At 46.8% G+C, this 20,714-nt stretch overlaps 1 protein-coding gene across 1 annotated transcript in view; it reads right to left on the reverse strand.

The window, feature by feature from the left end:
* RALA (RAS like proto-oncogene A) overlaps positions 1–20,714 on the reverse strand; it is a 209,930-nt gene that overhangs the window by 91,028 nt on the left and 98,188 nt on the right. The window contains exon 3 of the mRNA XM_085607438.1: positions 14,791–14,999. Within this exon, the coding sequence (XP_085463564.1) occupies positions 14,791–14,999 (209 nt within the window). The remainder of the gene's footprint in view (positions 1–14,790; positions 15,000–20,714) is intronic.

The following is a 20,714-nucleotide window of genomic DNA, read 5'->3' on the forward strand; positions in this document are numbered from 1 at the left end:
TGTTCCTTTAATATTACTCTTAGTTGGCATGCCAAAGGCTCTATCGCTATGGCAAATATCAACGGCGATAAAGGGCAGCCTATCGAGTCCCTCTTTGGAGCGATATTCTTTCAGACACCTATTCCCCAGTACGCATCCTAGCCGTTGATTTAGTGTATAAGAGTTTCACCCCTTGAATAAACTGAGGACCCAGTCCAATTTTCCCCCAAAACTAACCATATAGATTCCCAAATGACCAAGTTGAATGCTTGTTCTATGTCCAGGAAGGCCACTGTGCATTTATCTGTGCCCACGCCCATGGACTGCATAACATGTCCAAGTCGTCGGATGTTTCTTAGAATATTCCTACGGGTATGAACCCTGTCTGGTCTTCATGTATAAGTTAGGGGAAGATATGGTAGCAGCCTGCTAGCCAGGACGTGGCTTATAAGCTTAAGGTCCACATTTAGCATAGATAGTGGCCTGTACGATTTCAGTGATGTTGAGTCTTTTCCAGGTTTTGGGACTACCACTGAGTGCTTCTCACATTGTACCTGGCAACTCTCTTCTCCCATGCCTCCTTCAGAACCTCGGTCAGTCCGGAGTAGCTTTTGTAGAATTTGGCTGCCATGCCAAATATGCCCAATGATTTTTCTGTTTTCATGTGTGTAATTGAAGCTTTTAGTTCTGCCTTGGCTATTTGTGCACCATGGACCTTTTGAGCTTCCTGATCCAGACTGGGTATTTCTAACCCTTTTAGATATGCAACTATATTAGGTATGCGTTCCATATGTTGGGGTTCCAAGTATACCTCAGCTAAGTGATGCAGGAACACTGCGCTAATTTCATGTTGAGTATAGACCGTTTTATCCTGTCTGTCTCGTATCTCTAGTACAGGTTTGGGTTGCGTTTCTGTTCTAATCAGGTGTGCCAGTAACCAACCAGTTTTATCTTCCTCTGTGTACCATCGCCGCCTGCTTATATTTCGTTTATATTTATCCAGTCTATTCCACAGTTCCCCCTACTTTCCGGCATTGGTCCAACCTGCCCTGGGGGCCCTCCTCACAAGTGGGGAGTGCCGCTTCTAATCTAGCTAGAGCACGTTCGTGTCTTTGTGGATCCTGTTCAATCATTTTCTTTACCCCCTCCTCTAGAGACATGCAGACACCAGAGTACCACTTTCATCGCATCCCATTCTGCGGCCCTGCTGCCAGCCGTCTTCCAGTTTGTGTCAAAGTATCCTTTCAGTTCAGTATGTACTGTGGTCATGTATACCGGGTCCATGAGTGCTTCAGCGTTTAGCCGCTATTGAGGTATCTTTGGCTGGGGTCTACTTAGTGTATAAACTATTTGCAGTGGTGAGTGGTCAGATAAATATCGGCCCAGATATTGGGCGTCAGTCACTCTGTGTGCTGCTGTTGCTTGTATAAAGAAATAGGCTGGTCTACTGTATGTGTTTGTTGCCGGAAAGTGGCAGGAGAATACATTTGGGTGCGGGTTATGGTGCCGCCAAATATCTATAAGGTCTAGGTTGGCTTGCATCGGTTGTATGGCCTCCCTTGTTTTTGGTTTAGCATCAGGTTTTGGTTTAGCATCAGGTATCTAGTGCTCCGTTACTTGCACAATTATAGTCCCCAGCAACCATGAGTTCCATGTCTGCCGTGAGATGAGCCTGTCTAAGGGCCGCCCCCAGGAAATCCCCATGGTCGATATTTGGGGAGTAGATATTAAAAAGACTGAGTGCTCGTCCAGACTGCCCTCTGCCAGTACATATCTCCCATTTGGGTCCGAATGAGTTCTCTGCACTTTGAAGGGGACTCCCGGTGCCACCCAAATTAATGCCCCCCCTAGCATAACCTGAATAAGACGTTGCAAAAATCTGCCCTCGCCATCTTCTTTGGACATATTTAAGACTATTGCCCCATAGGTGCGTTTCCAGAAGAAATGCAATAGAGACCCCATATCTTCTGAGGTAAGTTATTATCCGATTTCGTTTAACAGTGTTATTGAGCCCTCGGACATTCCATGCTACAAACTTATATTTTTGTTCAATTCCCTTCATGCTATGGATCGTCACTAGGGTCCTTGCTAGCTTTCAGGCAATGCTCTTTGCTCAGATTGTGCTTGGCTTTAGCCTCCTGTATCTCTTCCTCTGTGTGGCATGACTTTTCTGTTTCCTACTGGCTAGTAACTTCCCATCACAACTGTAACAAACATTTAGAACGTTCCCCTCCCTCCACCCACAGGCAGTAGTTCCACATTCCCCTAGTTCTCCAAATAGCCTAAAGGACTGGCGACTCCGCCCCCAAAAATTACTATTAACCCTCCCCCTCCCTTGTACATCCCCCCCCTCAACGTTTCAAACAGAAGGTATATAGAACAAATTCACTTCAATAAAGTAGTCTCTCTTGTGCGGCTAGTCCAGACTGTGCGTCCCCGCAAGACCACTTGGGCTCAGCAGGGCCGCCTGTGAGCGTGGCAGCTGGAATGCCCTACTGGGCTCAGTATGGCGGAACTCAGCCCTTCCACTGTGTCCCCCATGTTTCTACACACTTTGCCCCACTCCCCCACCACCCCCTTGACACTCGCCTTGGTGCAGTCTGTCCACAACAGCTCTGCGCCCTTGGACCCCCTTAGATTTGTCTACTAACTGGTTGTCTATACAGTCTCTCGATTTCCAGGCCCCCCTTGGGGTATTGGTCCTCGACCTTTCCCTCCATTACTCTTCTGGGGTGCCTTCACTCTGGGTCCAAGTCTCTTGCACCAGGCACAGTGGGGAGAACTGATTTTGTATCGGTATCATTGCCAGTTCGGTCTGCAAGGTCCCATCCTCACTGACCAAGATGCGCCCTGTGTTTGGTATTTCTTGCAGGCTGCGTCTTCTGTCTTCTACCTACGCTGTTGCCCATGTTTTTTCCGTTGTTCACGTCATCCCAGGTTGTTGTCTGTCCCAGCCAGGCCCAGAGAATCCATCCAGTCAGTTACATCTTGGGGTGCTTCATAGAAATGGATTCGTCCCTCATATTGCACTGAGTCTCGCAGGGTATATCAAACTGTATTTGATGTTGTGTTCCCACAGGCATCCTTTAACTCGTAAGAATGCATTTCGGAGGTTTTGTACTTTCATGGTGTAATCTGGGAATATTTGGATGACACGGTCTTCATAACGTGGTGGGCCGTTAGGATGAACATACTGAAGTATTACGTCTCCATCTCTGAAATTGAACAATCAGGCTATGATAGCTCTGGGCGGCACTTCGGGCTCAGTTGGTGGCCCAGGGCCCGATGTGCTCTTTCTATAGTAAAGACTTTGGAGAGTTTGATGTTAGTCAAGGTTGCATTGATCCAATTTTTGAGAAATAGATCCGCTGCCGTTCCCTCCGCCTTTTCATGAAAACCTATAAATCTCAGGTTGTTCCTCCTTGATCCCCCTTCTGCGTCCTCCACGCCATCTTCTGGGCGGATTGTTTAGGCCTGTAGGGTAGTGACCGTGGTACAGAGCCTCTGGACCTCCTCTCGTAGTGACACAACCTCCCCTTAAGTGTTCGCAACTCTTTTGGCGACCTTGTGCAGATCTAGGCGCAAATTATTTATGTCCATTGCCACTGTGCCCATTTTCGTCTACACCGCCACTCGGGACTCTCTGATCGCCTCCAGTCTGTCCGCCTTATCTCGTGTCATTGCGTCCTGGTTCTTCGGATCTTTTGCGTCTCTTCTGGGCAGATCTGGTGCTCCCGGGCCCTGGACCGTGTATTGGACAATTTTATTGGCTTGTTCTCCTTGACCACTGTATGCTTGCGTGTATATACTCTTCTGGGGCCGCGTGGTTCTCACTCTCTAGTGTGCACTTTGCTTTGTTTCTGTACACTGTTATAGCGCTGCTTTTGTTAACAGGGGAGGGGGAACCGTCACCCCTTCTTGATTGTTCCCCTATAGTCCCACTGAATTTAGCACCCACCATCTGGCAAGGGGGGTGGGGGGGGGGATGGGGGTTCCTGGGTTTTTGTGGCTGCAGCCCGGTAGGCACGGATTGTTATTAGTGGCAGGCCACTGGTGCTCTGATTTAATCGCGGGGGGGCCTCTGGTCATATGTGGTCACCTCTGGTACTATTGTCGGGGGGGGGGGGGGGGGGGGGGGGTGGGGTTGGGGACAGGGGTTGTCGCTGCTCTGGCAGTATGCCCCCATCCCCTTCTTCAGGTGGTCTCCACTCACTGCATGCAGCTCCAGGCAGTCGTGGAGTCGCGTACTATTTGCGGCCTACTCATGACTGCTGCGCGCAACACCCTGCAAGGCCCATGTGTTCACCTGCTGCCCACTGCACACTGTTTAGGCTTTTTCCTCGGCAGGCAGCCCAGCTCTCATGTGAAGGAGGCCATACGCCGTTTCGGACGCTTCATTCATCTCCATTGAGGGGGTCATGCAACTCCATTGCGCCAGGCACGCCGCTCGCCCTGAAGTTTTTATCTGCTTCAATCAGCATCCTATTCGTAGCGGCTGCTTTCTGTTTTCGGTTCCGCTGTGGCAGAGTGTCCCCGAGCTAGTTTTGGGGTTGTTTATTTGCTGGTTTCGCCAGGATTAGTGGAGGATTAATTCTTTAGGGGCAGGAGCTCCACTCTAGCACATCTGCTTGGCCATCTTGTCAGGCCACGCTCCTCTCCTGCAACAAGTTGTTGATGTTCCAACATTCCAGAGAGCAATGAGTGCAGCAGTTGATCAACACTAGATCTTTCCAATCACTGATGCAATACGCATTCCTGCAGTGGGCGCATGTGCAATTTTGCATGGGGTACTGGGGCGACGCAGAAAGCCATCATGTCTAGGAGGCGCATGACTATCCATACTGTGACCTGTAGATTTGGCTGTAAAAGAGGCAGCATCGCTTAGAAGGACTGGACCCGTGACATACTGGGATAGGCTTGGACTATCTCTGCCTTTAGTATGGCTCCCAGAGGAGGTGTGAAGGGGCAGGCAATGGGATTCTACTGTATAAATGGTAATACCCGGTTTCTGCAGGAGGTTTATTGTGGTTTAGGTATGTACATGGCAATGCTGTTGCATTGCACTTTTTATCAGCTAATCGCCCAGGTGTGGGACTACATGCATGCCCTGTCTTTGCAGGTGTGCAGCTACAACTGCAAGGCATTTGGTAAAAACTTGAGGTGCGGTGATGACCCTTAAGGACAGCAACTGGAACTGGTAATGCTGACCACCAACCACAAGCCAGAGGTAGCGATGGTGCACTAGATGAATCAGGATGTGGAAGTAGGTGTCTTTGAGGTCAAGTGCCACTATGAAGACGTCTTGCTGTAGCAGAGGTATGATATCTTGAAGAGTGACCATGTGGAAGTTTTCGGACAGGATATATATATATATCCAGGGGTCTGAGGTCAAGAATGGACTTGAGGGACCTGTCCATTTTGGGAATAAAGAATTAAAGGGAATACACCACTGAGCCCTGTAGGTGTTGCTGGACAGGCTCTATGGCCCATTTGAGAAGGAATGCTTGGACCTCTTCCCAAAACAGGCACTGGCATTCATAACTAAACAGCAAACCAATGGAATTGGTGATGAGTCGGCGGCTGGCAGACTGGGCCGCGACATTTACCAGTCGTGTCTGCGACACGTTTACCAACTGCATCTATCCTTTTACTCTTTGGGCGGCATAGTAGCATCGCCGGTGCCCTGGGCATTTGCTTGCTTACGAGGGGTATGACCCACTAGGGAATCTGGTGAGAGTTAACCCCTAACATGTATGGAGTCTGAAGGAGAGACCTTGTACTTTTTGTCAACCAGGGGGTAATAACCCAGGCCTTGATCGGTTTCTTGAAAATGTCAGAAGTTGTTCAACACGCAGCACTGGTAATTCACCCACTGGAAGTTGAGGAACAGTTTCAAGTCCAACAAGCACAAGGAGGATGCAAAAGGCCAGCAGGCCAAGATGCCTCACAGCAGACCTTACTGAGACACCAATTCACTGGTGAAAAATACAAGTTCAACAAATAGGAGCTTGTTGTTCAGAGGCTGTCTGCATATAACTGTGATGAGTCAGTTGGCAAGCTACAGGAGTACATGCAACTGCGAAGGTGGGTCTGTGGCATAATACAACAAGCATTTGCAATGCAATAGGTCTCGCAGTTACACGAGTTAAAGCTATTGGCATTGTAAATGACAATGCCAATAGGCATTGTTATTTGCAATGTCAATAGCTCAAACTCGCGTAAATGCGAGACCTAATGCATTGCAAATGCTTGTTTCTTTTTCTGTCACCTTAGTACATCAGATTATATCAGTGCATTGAGAAGTATTTTTGAAAAGTGATAAATTACAAACATGACTTTACAAACATTCATGTTTCCACCCACCCTGACAGCAATGCCAGCCGTGAACTAAGAGGCAAGTCGGTTATGTGCGCCTTTTGGGCAGTCTGGGTTGCTATTATACAGAAACAACATTATGGTTTAGTAAATCAAACACAGAATGTTTTGCACAGAACAAGTCCTGAAGTCTATTATTTGGAGGTCCTTTTATATGTGATAATAAAGTAAAAGGAGGGAAAATTAAATAGAAAAAATTGCCTAGGATCACACTGTTTGATCAGGTGGGGAAACTGGGATTGATACAGATTTTCTGGTTTAACATTGTGCAATTCAGCCACTAGAAATACATGCTTCACCTCATATACACCCACCTTATCTCTCCCTGCCCCCTCGACAGCCACCCTGCTGGCTTCAATGTGGCCCTCGGTCAGGTCATAGACCAAATGTTTTGACCCCTGGGAAAATGTTTGCGAATATTCATGTTTTGGAACATGTTACCTCTTGTCAGTAGATGAAGAGTCCATCGTTTTTAAATAGATTCATTTGGCGAATGGTTTATAAACAAAAGTAGGTACCAATAAAAACTTACTAAACTCTGCAAGCCATATTGGAAGTTTCGATACACGTTCTTGCACATCACGAACACTTTGAGCTGTATTTAGAAGATGTTTTATTGTGCACAGATCCTTATCTGGTTAGACAGCAGGACGCATCACGTGTCTGTTGGCACTGTCTTGTAATTTGCACTTTCCATTCATAAAGCATGCGACGAAGGGCGCAGAGGTTACATCGTGACACTCCTGGAGGCGACAATAAAGGGATGCGAACAAAACGCGCGGCGGACCCTTTAAGAAGAAAAAGGCGGGTCCAGCAAAAAGGAAGCCGGGCACATTCTTATCGCCGAAGCCCCTGGACCAAAAGCTAAAGTAGAAGAGGACCGTGAAAAAAAAGAAATTCTCGTCGTTGAAACCCCCTCGTCGCCGAAGGTCTGAGAGGTGTTGTTGTCCTTCTCGTTCTTACTTCATCGGGGAGACTCGGTCGTTCTTTGTGAGCCGCTGAAAAATCGCCGACGGGCTGAAAGGGGGAAGTTAGAAGGGACGGGGCTTTTGCTGGATGGGAAGAAGACAGACGTTGAGGATGAAAGTGCGCCACAGACAGCCCCGGCGCCCGGCCAGAGGGGCGCGAGAGCACCCAGCGCGAGCTCAGGAGGGCACAGGTGAGCGCGCGCCCCCCCGTCAAGCGGCAGCGGGTGTGCGGAGGTAGCGCGAGGGCCCCTGCGGGTGAGGAGAAGGAGGGCGCGCGCCAGAGACCATCCGGCGCTGGGGGCGGCCGGGGTCGAGGCTTAAGACGCAGTGGCCCCGGCTGCAGCCAAGGGGGCAGAGCTCGGTGCAGCCCGCGTGGAGGCGAGAAGTTGTGTGTTGAGACATGGGAAATTGAAACAAGTGTCTTGTGATGAAATCACAAGTGGCGAGCCTTCAGTTTCATTAATGCGTCACTCGCAGTATTAGATAGAGACGTGTTAAAAGTGGGAGCACGCAAGATCGCTTTGAATTGTGTTGAGCAAAAGGGTTACATTTTAAAAAGATAATTTAGACTGTAAATCATCAGTTATGCACCATCAATGTCCGTTCCTACTCGCTTTGTTGCTGCCCGTCGTTTTACATTTTTTCATTTGAAGCACTTTGCAACCGTTTTTGGCATCTAAATATGACACACAAGGCATATAAACCACGGCAGGGAAAGGGTTCATTAAATTACTCATGTTCTGCTGTTACTGAAACATATTGTTCTATTCAAGCCCACTGCGTTCCAGTGACAAACAAGCCAAAAACAGGGAGGCTGGCGATTACACAAAAGGGTTCATTATAAGGGAAGGCACATACAAAACGTGGTTTGCAGGAGCTTATTCTAAAAGCAAAGTACTTTAATAGGTAACAGGCCAAAAACAGGGAGGCTGGTGAGGACGAAAGTGAAACTGCATACTGGCTTGCTGAGGGAAGGGAGACAGGAGATGTGCACGCCGCGTGGCTGTAGGCGCGTACACCAACTCAAATCCGCCGAGACCATGCGCGTGCCCATCTCCTGTCCCACTTCCGAGGCAAGTCAGCAACAATAGATCTCGCTGGCAACAGCACTTCGCGCTGCGTTCGCCACGCGAGACCTAAAAAGATGAGGCTCCTCTGAGGAGGTGACGAGGGGCTCTTGATTCTCCCATTTATCACAGATTATCCTTGGCCTGAGACTGAATGGGGGTGCCCTTTCGCTACACCACTGAGGTCAGTTGCAAATACCGGAGGGGTGGAAGTGAGGCCCCAAAATAAAATTGATACCCGATCACGAACTAAAGATAGTCTTTGTCAGACTGGAGGATGAGCCAATGAAAGATCATGTCCTGCAAGTCCATGGATACCATCCGAGAATCTGAGTCCAGAGCAAAAGATCCTTGTTCAGAGTGAGCAATGCATTCAGGGGGATGAAGACGCACAATTAGCCGGGACCGCCATTCTTTTTGTCATCCTAAAAAAAGAGGGTTGGGTTCGTATAAAGCAGAGAAGACGCTGGACCTATGGAACAGTGTACAAAACATCAAGCGTCACTCGAGTCCAAGGACCACATTTACCATTACTTACCATTGTACAAAGGCATTGTATTCTTTACAAATGGGATGTTGTCCATGTTACACCAAGGCACCCATACAGTTACAGCAGTTGTAGGATTTCTCTATTTGAGAAATACACCAAGTACAGCCCGGGGGCTGCTCCCAACCTTTGTAACGTTTACATGAGTATCCCTGGTGAACAACTGGGCTGCTGTTTCATTGACTGAGCACTAACGTTCAGCAAAATGTTAAATAAATGCAAGCATTTATTTACACATTGACTACGTATAACAAAAGAAGCAAAAAAGACCTGCAACCCCCGAACTGTAAAAAGCCCTTAATTCTTTTAAGATCTTGCATATGTAAAAGGTAAATGCAACCTACCCATTGGATATCTGTTTGTGGCATGTAGTGCTGTAGATTCACATTTGGTGCCATCTAGTGTTGGGCCTGGATATGTGCAAGTTGTTTTTCTTTGAAGAAGTCTTTCGAGTCCCGAGTAGTAATACATGAGGGCTCGCTTAACAGAGAAAGTATGGAAAGTCCCTGGGCCGTGGAAACTTAGGAGGCGAAGCTTGGGCATTTGGCACTTTCCAATGTTGCGAATAAGTAGATCTCTGGGAAGCTCTATTGGCAGAAGTACTGGAGAAGGAATTGCAGGTGGAGTTCCCACTCATGGACTTGTTGCTGCATCCTGCTGAGAAGGTCGGCAAAGTCGTTGTCCCCTCCCGGAAGGTACTCCTCTAACAGATCGTTCTTGTGTTGGAGAGCCCATCGCCAAATGTTCTGGGCTAGTTGAGTGAGATGGGGAGTTTGTGTGCCCCAATACTTCTGAAAATAGTACATAGCTTTCATGTTGTCCGCCTTGAGGACTAAGCCAATGAGGAGGGGAAGGAAAGCTTTCAAACGCAAGGTGAACAGCTAGTAGTTCCAGTTAATTGATGTGGAGACCCTGGTGGCTGGGTTCCCACTGCCCATTGACAATGAAATCCTGTAAGTGCGCACCCCATCCCGTGAGGGAGGCACCTGTTGAAATGGTGTTCTGTAGAACAGGGTCGAGAAAAGCCTGCCCCCGCGACAGGATGTTTCTGTTCCACCACTGCAGAGAGTGACAAGTGTGCCAGCCGATCAACACTTGATCGTCCCAATTACCCTCTGCTTGAGACTACTGGTGCGTTAAGCACTCCTGCAATGGACACACAAGTAATCTGGTAAAGAGTCTATGAGTTTAAACTCTCATATTGGTGGTGCAAAAGGGAAGGAATTTGGGTTGACCTTGCACATGGACGCTTTGACAGCTAAAGTTTCTGGAGTCAGATGTTGGAGAAGACAAGCAAGGATTTGTTCATGAGGTCAAAGTGACTTATCTGGGTCTCATTAAACAGTGACAAGGACTCTGACATGGCTGGTTCAGACGGTTAAGGTTTCTTTAAACAAGACGGCTTCCAGCCATCTGTAGTTAAGGCGCGGGGGAGAGGTTGGGGATCATTCAATGTCACTTTGCACTACAATGCACTTTAGTGATTTTGTAGCACGAAATGGGTCTATCATAGCCCGATGCCTCCTCTGGGTCGGATATCCGCGTAGGGACCAGGGTCATGGTCGGGGCTGAGGCAGTCAGAATAGGTGTGGCCCTAGGGTCAGTAGTGGAAATTTGGGTCAGTGACGGTAAAGAACCAGAGCAGACGTAACGCATCAGTTGCTGCCAGGGAGAGATCTAAGCGACTTGTGGCCCAAAGGGGCTTCAAAAGGAAGCAGGCATCTCCTTGAAATTCTGCAGCAGAAATCTTCTACAAAGTCGACCACAGCACAAGGAACTTGAGGCAGGCTGGGACTAACTCAAGAATACGCCTGCGAAATCAGGTCTTTGGAGTGCTGAGCAATGGCCTTCCTCTGCTTAAGGAACAACTTGGATTAAGAATTACCCCAAGGCGAGAGAAGTGGACAGCGGATGGGATTGAGTTGGACGATGAGGGGTGGCAGGAGGCGGTCTCTTCCCCTAAAACGGTCGCAATATCAGCGCGACTTCGGTTGGTGCAACTGAAAATTTTACACAGAATATACATAACGGGCCCCAGCTGGTACAAATGGGAGGCCAGACAGATGGGTCTTGCAGGCGGGGGTGCACACAACCAGGCATTTTCATGCACACCTTATGGCACTGTAGACATATTCAGGAATACTGGCGAAAGATACATTAAGTCAAGAGCAACACTCTGAAAATTGAGATCCAGCCAGAAGCCCCCAGATGCATCCTTAATATTTGGGATCCAACAGACCTGAACCACCATGCCATGCAATGGGTTACACTTGGTTGTATGGTAGCAAAAAGAAATATAGCGCAGCTCTGGGGGGTGGCACATGCACCTAAAATCGCTGACTGGAAAAAAGACTGATTGGTGCATGCAACGTGAAAAAAACGTATACATTGCTCGAGGCTGCCCCCGTAAGTGGTCCAAAGTGGGGACTCCCTGGAACGCATACCGTGGTAATATCTGTCTCCCCCCCCCCCCCCCACTTATTGGAGGAAGATGTCTCCCTTGAAGTGTAATTCCTACTGTACGAAATTAATGCATTCTTAGGAACTTCTGTTTTGCTGCCGCCTATGGCATGATTCAGTGATACTATGCCATGTTGTCGAATTGGTTTTAATAAAAAGATTTACAAAAAAAAAAAGAAAAAAAAAAAAAGAATTACCCCAAGACTTAGAGAGATCAGGACTTAGTGTGGTCCAAATCACTCAGTTCCCTATCCGAGTGTCGCGAGGGTAGAGCTGAGTTTCTGAACCCCAACTAGGTGGGAACTAGAAAGGTGAAGATGTTAAAGGTTCAGCAAAAGTATTGTCCTATTTCAGGCCCAAATGTTAAAAGCAGGGTAGCTAGTCCCTCACTTTGACACCATTAGCTAAAAGGGACTTCTACATTGAAATAGAGAAAATTGTTTATACCCTTGATGCCGAGAGGGAGTGACAGTGATGCAGAATGTGTGTGTTTGGGCAGACGGGTTGGAGGGACAGAGGATTGTTCAGGAGTCTTTGTCATGACTGAAGAAATGCATCAGATAGTTTTGTTCATATCTTAAGGAAACAAACAACTTCTCCGTCACTCGGTACCCTATACAACACTTCTTAACAAATGTTTTTTTTTCCTGAAGGTCTGAACATCAGACAAGAAGGTGACCTTGAGGTGATGCCTATCCTTTCGACACTTCGTCTAGTGACAAGACACTTTTGAGATACTGCTGGTGCAGGGACATGGAAGCCAAGGAAAGACCTATAGACTAAAAAGAGAAGGGTAAGAAAGCACCTACCTTCAAATAAATGGTACTAAAAATAAGGTCACATACTAAGATCTTGCGTTAATACATCACCATAAAAATATATTTCCGGATTAAAATACCCTTAAGAAAAAGCTGCTACATTTGGGCATCTTTGCGCAAATGCTAGATTGACTGAAGGGTATGATGAGATAACGCTACTTCTAGAGTATTTTGTTTTAGAGTCAGTGTGCACTCTACTCTACTGGAGGTCTTCAGTCTAATGTGTTATAGGGTGATTATCTTCCTTGAGGCTGCATGTTTTCTTTAGTTTAATTACTTTAAAAGTTGAAAATCAACATTTTTAAATGTTCCTGGATGCTGCACGAGTGGGGGTATCCTACTCTTAATGAGTATCAGAGATAACTTTATGATAGGAAAGAACAGTTTCTTACTTCAACTGCTTAGAGGGCACCAAAGTGGCAAGAGGTTTCCCCATATCAAAGTTAGGTCACGGGAAACAAGCACTGGAAATGCAAAAAGGTCTCATTTATTTTTTAGGGGGTGTAGTTAGAGTTATTGGCATTCTAAATGACAATTTTTTTTAACAACTACGGGAGGCGGGAAGGAGCTGAGAGACACACTGAGGTACGGGGCCTATGCCTGGAACACAAGAGACGAGGAGTAGAAGATGGAGAAGTAGGAAGAAAGGAGTAGGAAGAAAGTGAGGTAGGTAGAAAGATGGGAATTTCTAAAAAAAGAACTGCTTGTTGTGGGATATGAGATGCAGTGACAGAGCTTGAGGGTATGGATCAAGAGATAGTGACAGGTATGAGGAGCACGAGACTGGGAGGAAGACGGAGAGCATTAGAGTGAGAGAATTATCTAGAGAGACACACATACAGTGTAATGAGAGCCCAAGACATGAGAAATCTAGACTCAGCCAAAGAGCCTCGCTGGCCAAGGCTTCCTCACCCAATACAGCTGGTTGTGGAGGGTGGGGATGGGAATGGGAATGAGAGGGGAAAAAATATATAAAGAGTTAAGAACTGTGAGCCAGAGACAGGCAAAGCTGATCTGTGAGAGAGCTGCACCTAGGCCGCGGCAGGCAATTTATTTTATAGGTGCAGACACATACATGGAATGGTACATGGATCAAAAAGACAGAATAATAACGAAAAGACAGACATTGGGACATGAAAAATAAGAGATAGAGGGATAGACAGAGGGACGAGAACACAACACCCCCAAGCCCTATAAAATGCCCCTTCTCTTTTTACAGCCCCTGCGAAACAGAGGGGCTCAATGAAGACAAGCTGCCACAGGGATATGACAATCTTATAACCACAATGTACCAAGCACAACCTCTAGAGGAGATCTTGTCTCCTAGGAAGTGTAAGATAAACCAAGGGGTATCGTTTAGTGTAACATTCCTTTCTCCAGAGGAGGCAGAAGACTGAATTAATAGACACTTACTATTGTGTCCTTTACCTCCCTGCCATTTGCAAAACAGAGTTAATAAGTGACATATCCACAGCCTGCAGGGAGGGGAGGCACCAGCAAATGTGAATGGGCCCATGTGCTGCAGTACACCGAGAACCTGTCTAAGTTGGTGGTGGCCATGGAGAGCTGGAGCATGCAATGCCTGCTGTTGCAGCCCGCTTCTCCTCCCAGGATAGATGCAAGTCCCGCTACCACCCAGCCTCTGCTCAGTATGTCAAGCTGGTGAATGCCTTTTAGTGCGGTGCATACATAAAGTGGCATGGCCTCCGAATTGGGTTCAGGCCGAAGCCGCGGTCACCCTGTCGTGCATAAATAATGGAAAACTGGTGTGGCCTCCCAAAGAGGGCCCATGCTCAAAGTTGAAGCGTGGCATTTGTACATGTGCAGGCTACGAATAAGGCTACCTTTGTAGTTGTGCATCGATCTGCTGTTGGTATCCTCGATTTTGCAGTGTAAAAACCAAAATGTGGAAGCACTTTCAGGGGGAGGAGAGCGAGCGTTTGTAAAACAAAGTGTGGCTGTGGAGTCCATGAAGCAAGCGCTGTGTCCATCCATTAAAACATGTATACTGTGCAACAAAACACACACAAAAAGATTACGCTAACACAAAAGGAAGAACACTCCAGAGAAAGGCTATCCGTAATAGGCCAATACTCCAGGGGAGAGAAGTAAACCGTAGAAGGCGGGAAATATAGTAAACAAAACTATACAGAAACAAGCTTTTACAAATGTAACACACTTTAACAATTGGCTGCAAGGGGCAAAATGAAAGCCCACATACTTCCAGACAGTAAATGCGCGCTGCGTAGGCTAGACCTAAAAATACGGTATGGAAAAAATTACTGGCTATTACACCCAAATTTAATTATGCGTTCAGGGAATGGTTCTTTGTTGATACAGTGCAATTTCTTTTTTTACCAGCCGCTTATTAAAACGCAATTTCTTGAATCTCAAATTATGGCAGCCTTTAACTTTTGAATTACTCAACATTTCACTTTGGACATGCAATCAATTCCAGAAATATTTTAATTTCTAAACTACCTGAAGCTGTAAGACATACCTTTCCATTTTCTATAGGCGATTAGAGGACAACCAATTGTCTGATGTTATTCTGAAAAATATATTTACGTTATTACCTGAAATCTGCTGTTGCTGCAAATGATTCTTGTTCTGTGATCGAGAAAACACAAAGGAATCCTTCTCCGCTTCGGAAGTAGTTATCTCTAATAGCTGCGTAATCCTCCTGACCTGCAGTGTCCAAAATATCAATCTGAACTTCTTCTCCATCCAGCACAACTTTCTTTCTGTAGCTGTCCGCTTTAGTAGGCTCATAGTCTTCAACAAACTGGTAACAGGAAAGATAAATATTTGCGGTGCCGTTACAATGACAGGCAAGATTCAGCCAGAATTTAAACACAAAAGTAAAAAGCTGGAAAAAAAAAAACCAGTAATCGGTGGTAATTCTGGTTTACTTCTTGTCTGCAAGCTCCTTCGTACATTAGTAAAGTAAACTCATATACCTAAGGTATGCACGGCAACATCACGACAAAGAAATTACAATCACAGAGAAGCAGGTTCTCTTAGTAATGGCTCTCTCTCCTTTGCAATTGCTTAGGAAACCAGTCGTACAGTAGACTGAACGCACAGCACTCAAAAAGATGCTTCATTTTTATAATTTGGTTAGTTTGCTGTGTGTAGGCATTCTCCAGCGCCAGGACCCATTGCCTAACCAATAACAAGTTGTTCATGCTGAGGGTAAATTCATGTGAATCCTCGGTAAACTGAACAATAAAAAGGGAATTGACAGGGTATTGCCATTTGGTGTTGAAAACACGTTTAGAAAATTATACCAGCTATACTGCCCCCGACCGAGTCCAAGGATATGGTGAGAAATGTATAAAATAATGGAATAATGTGCCTAACGTATTGAAGCATAATCTGAGTTCTTGTTGCACACTGATTTTCTAATAGTCCGTTAATATCTTATCTACTAGTATTTGATGGTTAATATTTTGGGTTTTTTTTGTGACTTTTTTTTTTTTTTTTTTTAAGTGCGGCTTAAATCTTCGATGTTTTCTTCTTGATACAAATAAAATAAATATAAAACATACGAATTACTTTAACAAGTTAACATAATGCAAGGCACGCTGAACTGGTTTGTTTTCTGCATTCAGTTTTTGCAGTTAATCTGAAGGTTTTCATCGCTGATATTTACACATCAGAATACGACCCCCCATTTATACATTAGCGCAAGGAAAATCTTCTTTTTGTATGGTAACCCTAGGTTTTTGGACTGATGCTGGTTTTTCGACTCTTAAGAGTGCGCTGAGGCCTGCTACCCAGACCTCAGTGCCTGTGACCTTACCCTTAAAGTGGTCAGGCTTTTACCACTGGTTGTGCCACTCTAGGTGCGACTATTAAAACGAGACTTCCAGCTTGCCATTTGCAGGCTGGAAAAGCAGTTTAAAATGCCATCTCGACTTTGCTATTTAAAGGAATGGCAAATCCAGACTTCCCTCTGGTATGTATGCAACTCACCCCTAGGGCAGGCCTATCAAGTCATAGGGCAGGCTGCAATATATCACAGGGGCAGAACATGCAATTTAATATGCCCCGATAGTAAAACCACAAAACAGCTGTTCCGGTGGAAAGGTTTGGTCGTCCAACTGGTGAGTACAGAGTTGCACACTGAACCTTCAGCTGTGCTAACTCTGAAACAGTGCAAACAAAGTGGATCCTCAAAGGTACCAAACAACTTGTTACATTGAGCCCGACTTGATTCTCGGGTCGAAATTAATGTAACAAACTGCAGTGTGCAACTTTAGCAAAGTTGCCACTTTGTCGCCTTTAGTCGCCTGTGCCCATATCGGTTGTACACAGGGTACCATCACTGAGAAGGCTTTTTGCCCTCCTGGGAAACATACTAACAATTTCCAGGAAAGGATATATTAGGGCCATGCTATGGAAGGAGGTTTCACCTCCCTTCTGCAAAAAACCCACAGTTGTTGGCCCAAAAGGCAAACTTCAAAGGAGAAGCAGTCTTTGAAGGGCAAATGGGTAACACTTGACAGAGGGGCTGCTCCATTGTTCAGGCAGGAAGGCTGCCACTAGGGACAGGGGAGGGTAAACTAGTTGACAAACCGGTTTTCCAGGTGGAGAGTGTTGGCCCCTTGGTAGCCACACCTCTGGGTTGGGTTAGGAAGCTCCACACGCGAGGAGAGGGGTCATGCCATATTGGAAGTGAGTCGATTGGTGCATCCTGGGATGCTCAAATGCCACACTTTGATAGAAGTAGTCATCAGGTGTGAGGTAACCTGGCAGCCCATTGGCATTCTACACAGAGGGCAGAGGCAACCCTGGCACCCCAAACTTAGATCTCGACTGGACGAAGGACTGCCCTGCTGCACCGATGAACGCGCAAAGAGGCTACACCATTGTGGACTGCACCTGCCGCAGCTCATGGCTAGCAAAGGAGAGGGACAGTGCCTGCCACGTCCTGTTCAAGGAGAAGTCTTCAGAGCCCACCCAACACAAAGAGAATCTAAGGGCCAGATGACTGACCAATGAGTGACCACCTGGCGGCAGCACAGGGACAACAGCTAAAGTAGCCTGCTGGGGCAAGTCTGTAGTTCTAAGTCTTCATCCCGCCAACTGCAGCTGTGCAGCACCAGGGACCACGACCCGATGCACAACATTGCACCAGAGATTGCCATCAAGTGCAGTTGGGACCTCCAGAGGATGAGTTATTGACCAGAAAGGATTGGCCTGTGACTAAGATACTGGGCGACGGATAGTCCAGTGGCACCAAGAGGACTTTGAGAGATGTTGACTCTGTAACTAGGACCACCTTACTTTCTTCGTGGACCGAGGAGTAATCGCAGCAAGACTTCAATAGACTATTGCATCCACAGCATCCTTCATACCTTGCATCAGGACCATTTCTATAGGAAAGCTCTGCAAAGTATAAATGTGCTCAGAATTATTAAAGACTGCTTCACCCGCTGAGGTAACTGTTTGAGGACTTCATCCCTCCGACTGGCTCCCTACTGGAGTTAGTCACCTAAAGTGACTTTAAGTGTCCGTTTTACAGCTAGCCTAAACATTTTGCTGAAATAGTTTCTGTATCACATTCCTTGAATTTGCCAGGAGGAATTGGGGTAGGTACATGGACTTGGATAACAGAGGACAGGTGGGACATGGAGAGGTGCACCAAACTGACCCTACAGGGCAGGTATCCGGGTTTGCAGCAGCAAAATACACCACACAGGGCATGAGGGACGGGAGTGCAGCACAACAATCCATAGAAAGCAATAGGGAGGTTACAGGACCATGCACATGGAGAACAGAGGGGACTGAGGCAATGGTAGCTAGCTGACCATAATGGACAGGCAGGAGAGAAAGCTGCAGCATAACAGACCATAAAGGGCAGGAGGGACGGATCAGGGGCATTACAAAGGAACAGACAAGCCAGGAGGGAGGGAATAGGGGTCTGCACATGGAAACAGAGGGCTGGGGACAAGGGGGCAGGAGCAGCAAGATGACCATGGAGGTCAGGCAGGATGGGCACTAGAAACAAGACACACCATGGATAGCAACAATGATACTATGATGGCATACACACAGACCATGGAGGGAAGGTGGGAGGGGTCAGGGGCAGCTAGCTGACCACACAGGGAAGGTGGGAAGGGCTGTGGCACCACAGAAGATCATGCATGGCAAGCGGGAGTGTTAGTGGCAGCACAATGGCTATGATGGGCAAGAAGGAGGGTGCAGCGGCATGCACAAAGGACCATGGAGGATAGAAGGGAGGGTCATGACCTGGGCACAGACAAGAGAGTTCTGGGGAAGGGGCCTCACAACAGACCGCACAGGGCAGGCAGGAGGAGCAGTTGCAGCACAACATACCAGGGAGGGCAGAAGGGTGTGGCAGTAAAATGGACCATGGAGGACAGGAGGAAGGGGATAGGGGCATGGCATGTGGACAGGCAGGGTGGAGGTGGCAGGGACAGGTTACAGTCATCTGACAATGCTAGGCAGGTGGGAGGGGAGTGGCAGCTCAACAGAAAACTCAGAGTAGATAGGAGTGGCAGGTCCATGGAACATGGTGGGCAAAAAGGCTGGAGCAGGGGCATGCACAAACACATCGGAGGGCAGGAGAATAGGGGCAGCAAGCTAAGCACAGAGGCTAAGCAGGAGGTCAATGATGGGGCATAGAATTGGGCAATGGAGGGCAGGTGGAGTGGACTGGTACATCATGCTAAATGTAGGGCAGTGGCAGCACATCAGACCATGCATGACAGGAGGGAGGAGGCTAGTCCATGGATTCAGACAACAGAGGATAGGGAGGAGGTGGATGGGGCAGCAAGCTAACTGTTCAGAGAAGGCGGGAAGGCCAGTGACAGAACAACGGCTACACAGGGCTGTAATAAGGGAGCAGGGACATGGACTTAGACAATGGATGGCTAGGAGGAGGGAAGGCAGGAGCAGCAAGCTTGGGTGGGGGCAGCACAATGCCAGGCCCTGCTTCCAACCCCCCACCATCCATTGTGATATGCATGGAACTATAATCGCTAGAACTTTATTTAGGGATAGTGTGTGTATATTAGCACCCCCTTTTTTCCCTTTTCTTTCGTGTAAGAACCATTATAATACGCAACGTACCCAGATTAATATGGCAGTTAGCCTTTCACTTTAAAGTAATATGTAGTCCATTGTTGATGTTTGCAATTCTAAGTATGTTTATTATGAATAAGTCACGTTGACGAACATACAGGTATGGCGGTCACGGGGCAAGATATGCTGAAATGACATTGTGTGCATATTAACACTTGTTTTCTTTTCTTTATTGTATCAATTCCTGAATTTTCACATCGTGACCGGGCCAATATGGCCGCCAGCTTTTTGGATTAAAGTAATGTGCACTGCTGATGACGTCACATATTACATCACTCATGACATGGTCAGTGACATCACTGATGACATCTCAAATGACATCATCTACATGATCTGATGCACCTCTTCACACCCTAAAATACAGACTACCATTCTCGAAACCATATACACACCAATACTAGTACAGCTACAATATTCTGTGCACTATGCATGCAGACCTCTAATCAGCTACATAGCTTTGATGCAGTCTTTTAAATACTCAGTTAGTACCTATGCAGTCTAGGAATCCTTCTGTCTGTCCCATGCACTTGTACATTCAACCATCCAGCACTATGTACGTATCCTATCACTCTACCAATACCTAAGCACTAATAAATTTAGCATGCACTCTTTGCAACACTGAAATTACTCCAGTTATTAGTCATATACTTAAGGAATGACCTAGCCACTAACACAAGTGCAGGTACAATATTGTGTACACTATGCATGCACACCTCTAACCAGCTACAAACTATTGATACGCTCTTCTAAATACCCAGCTAGTACCTATGCAGTGTAGGAATCCTCCCGTCTGTCCCATGCATTACTCCAATCACCCATCCAGCACTATCTACTTATCCTATCACTCCACCAATAACTAAGCACTTATAAATTCACTATACGAGGGGCGTGGTCTCGGCGCCGATCAAGATGGCCGCCTGAGACGGGAGCTCCGCCGCAACGGGACGGCTTTCTCTTCACCGCTCCTGACTTGGGTCATTTAATCTCCCTAATTTGATTAGTTCCGTTAACCGGAACACAGAGCGACGCCGGTGAGTGCTTTTTCGGCATGATTTGAGCCGTTTTTGGACCTTTTTTCGTCAAGGTTACAACCTCCTCACGAAGCTTTTTCCTTCAACATGGCTTGACACGCTGGTGCCATCTATTGGCCTCTTCATGCAACTGCGCCCTTTATGGAGAACTTTTCCTTCATTAAACCTTTTGTTCTAAGCTGACATGCCCGCAATTAATCTCTATGATGTTTCTGGCGTCGTGTGGCATTCTCATTGGCTTTTTTCATCCTTTTACCTGTGAGACTGAAGGTTTTTTATAACATTTCAATTGTCATGGTGTTTGGCATGTATTTAATTTTGACAATTTCCTCCAAATGTCAGTTTTTTGATGGCGC

This window comes from Triturus cristatus, chromosome 5_2, assembly GCF_964204655.1.
Source record: "Triturus cristatus chromosome 5_2, aTriCri1.1, whole genome shotgun sequence".
Taxonomy (NCBI): Eukaryota; Metazoa; Chordata; class Amphibia; order Caudata; family Salamandridae; genus Triturus; species Triturus cristatus.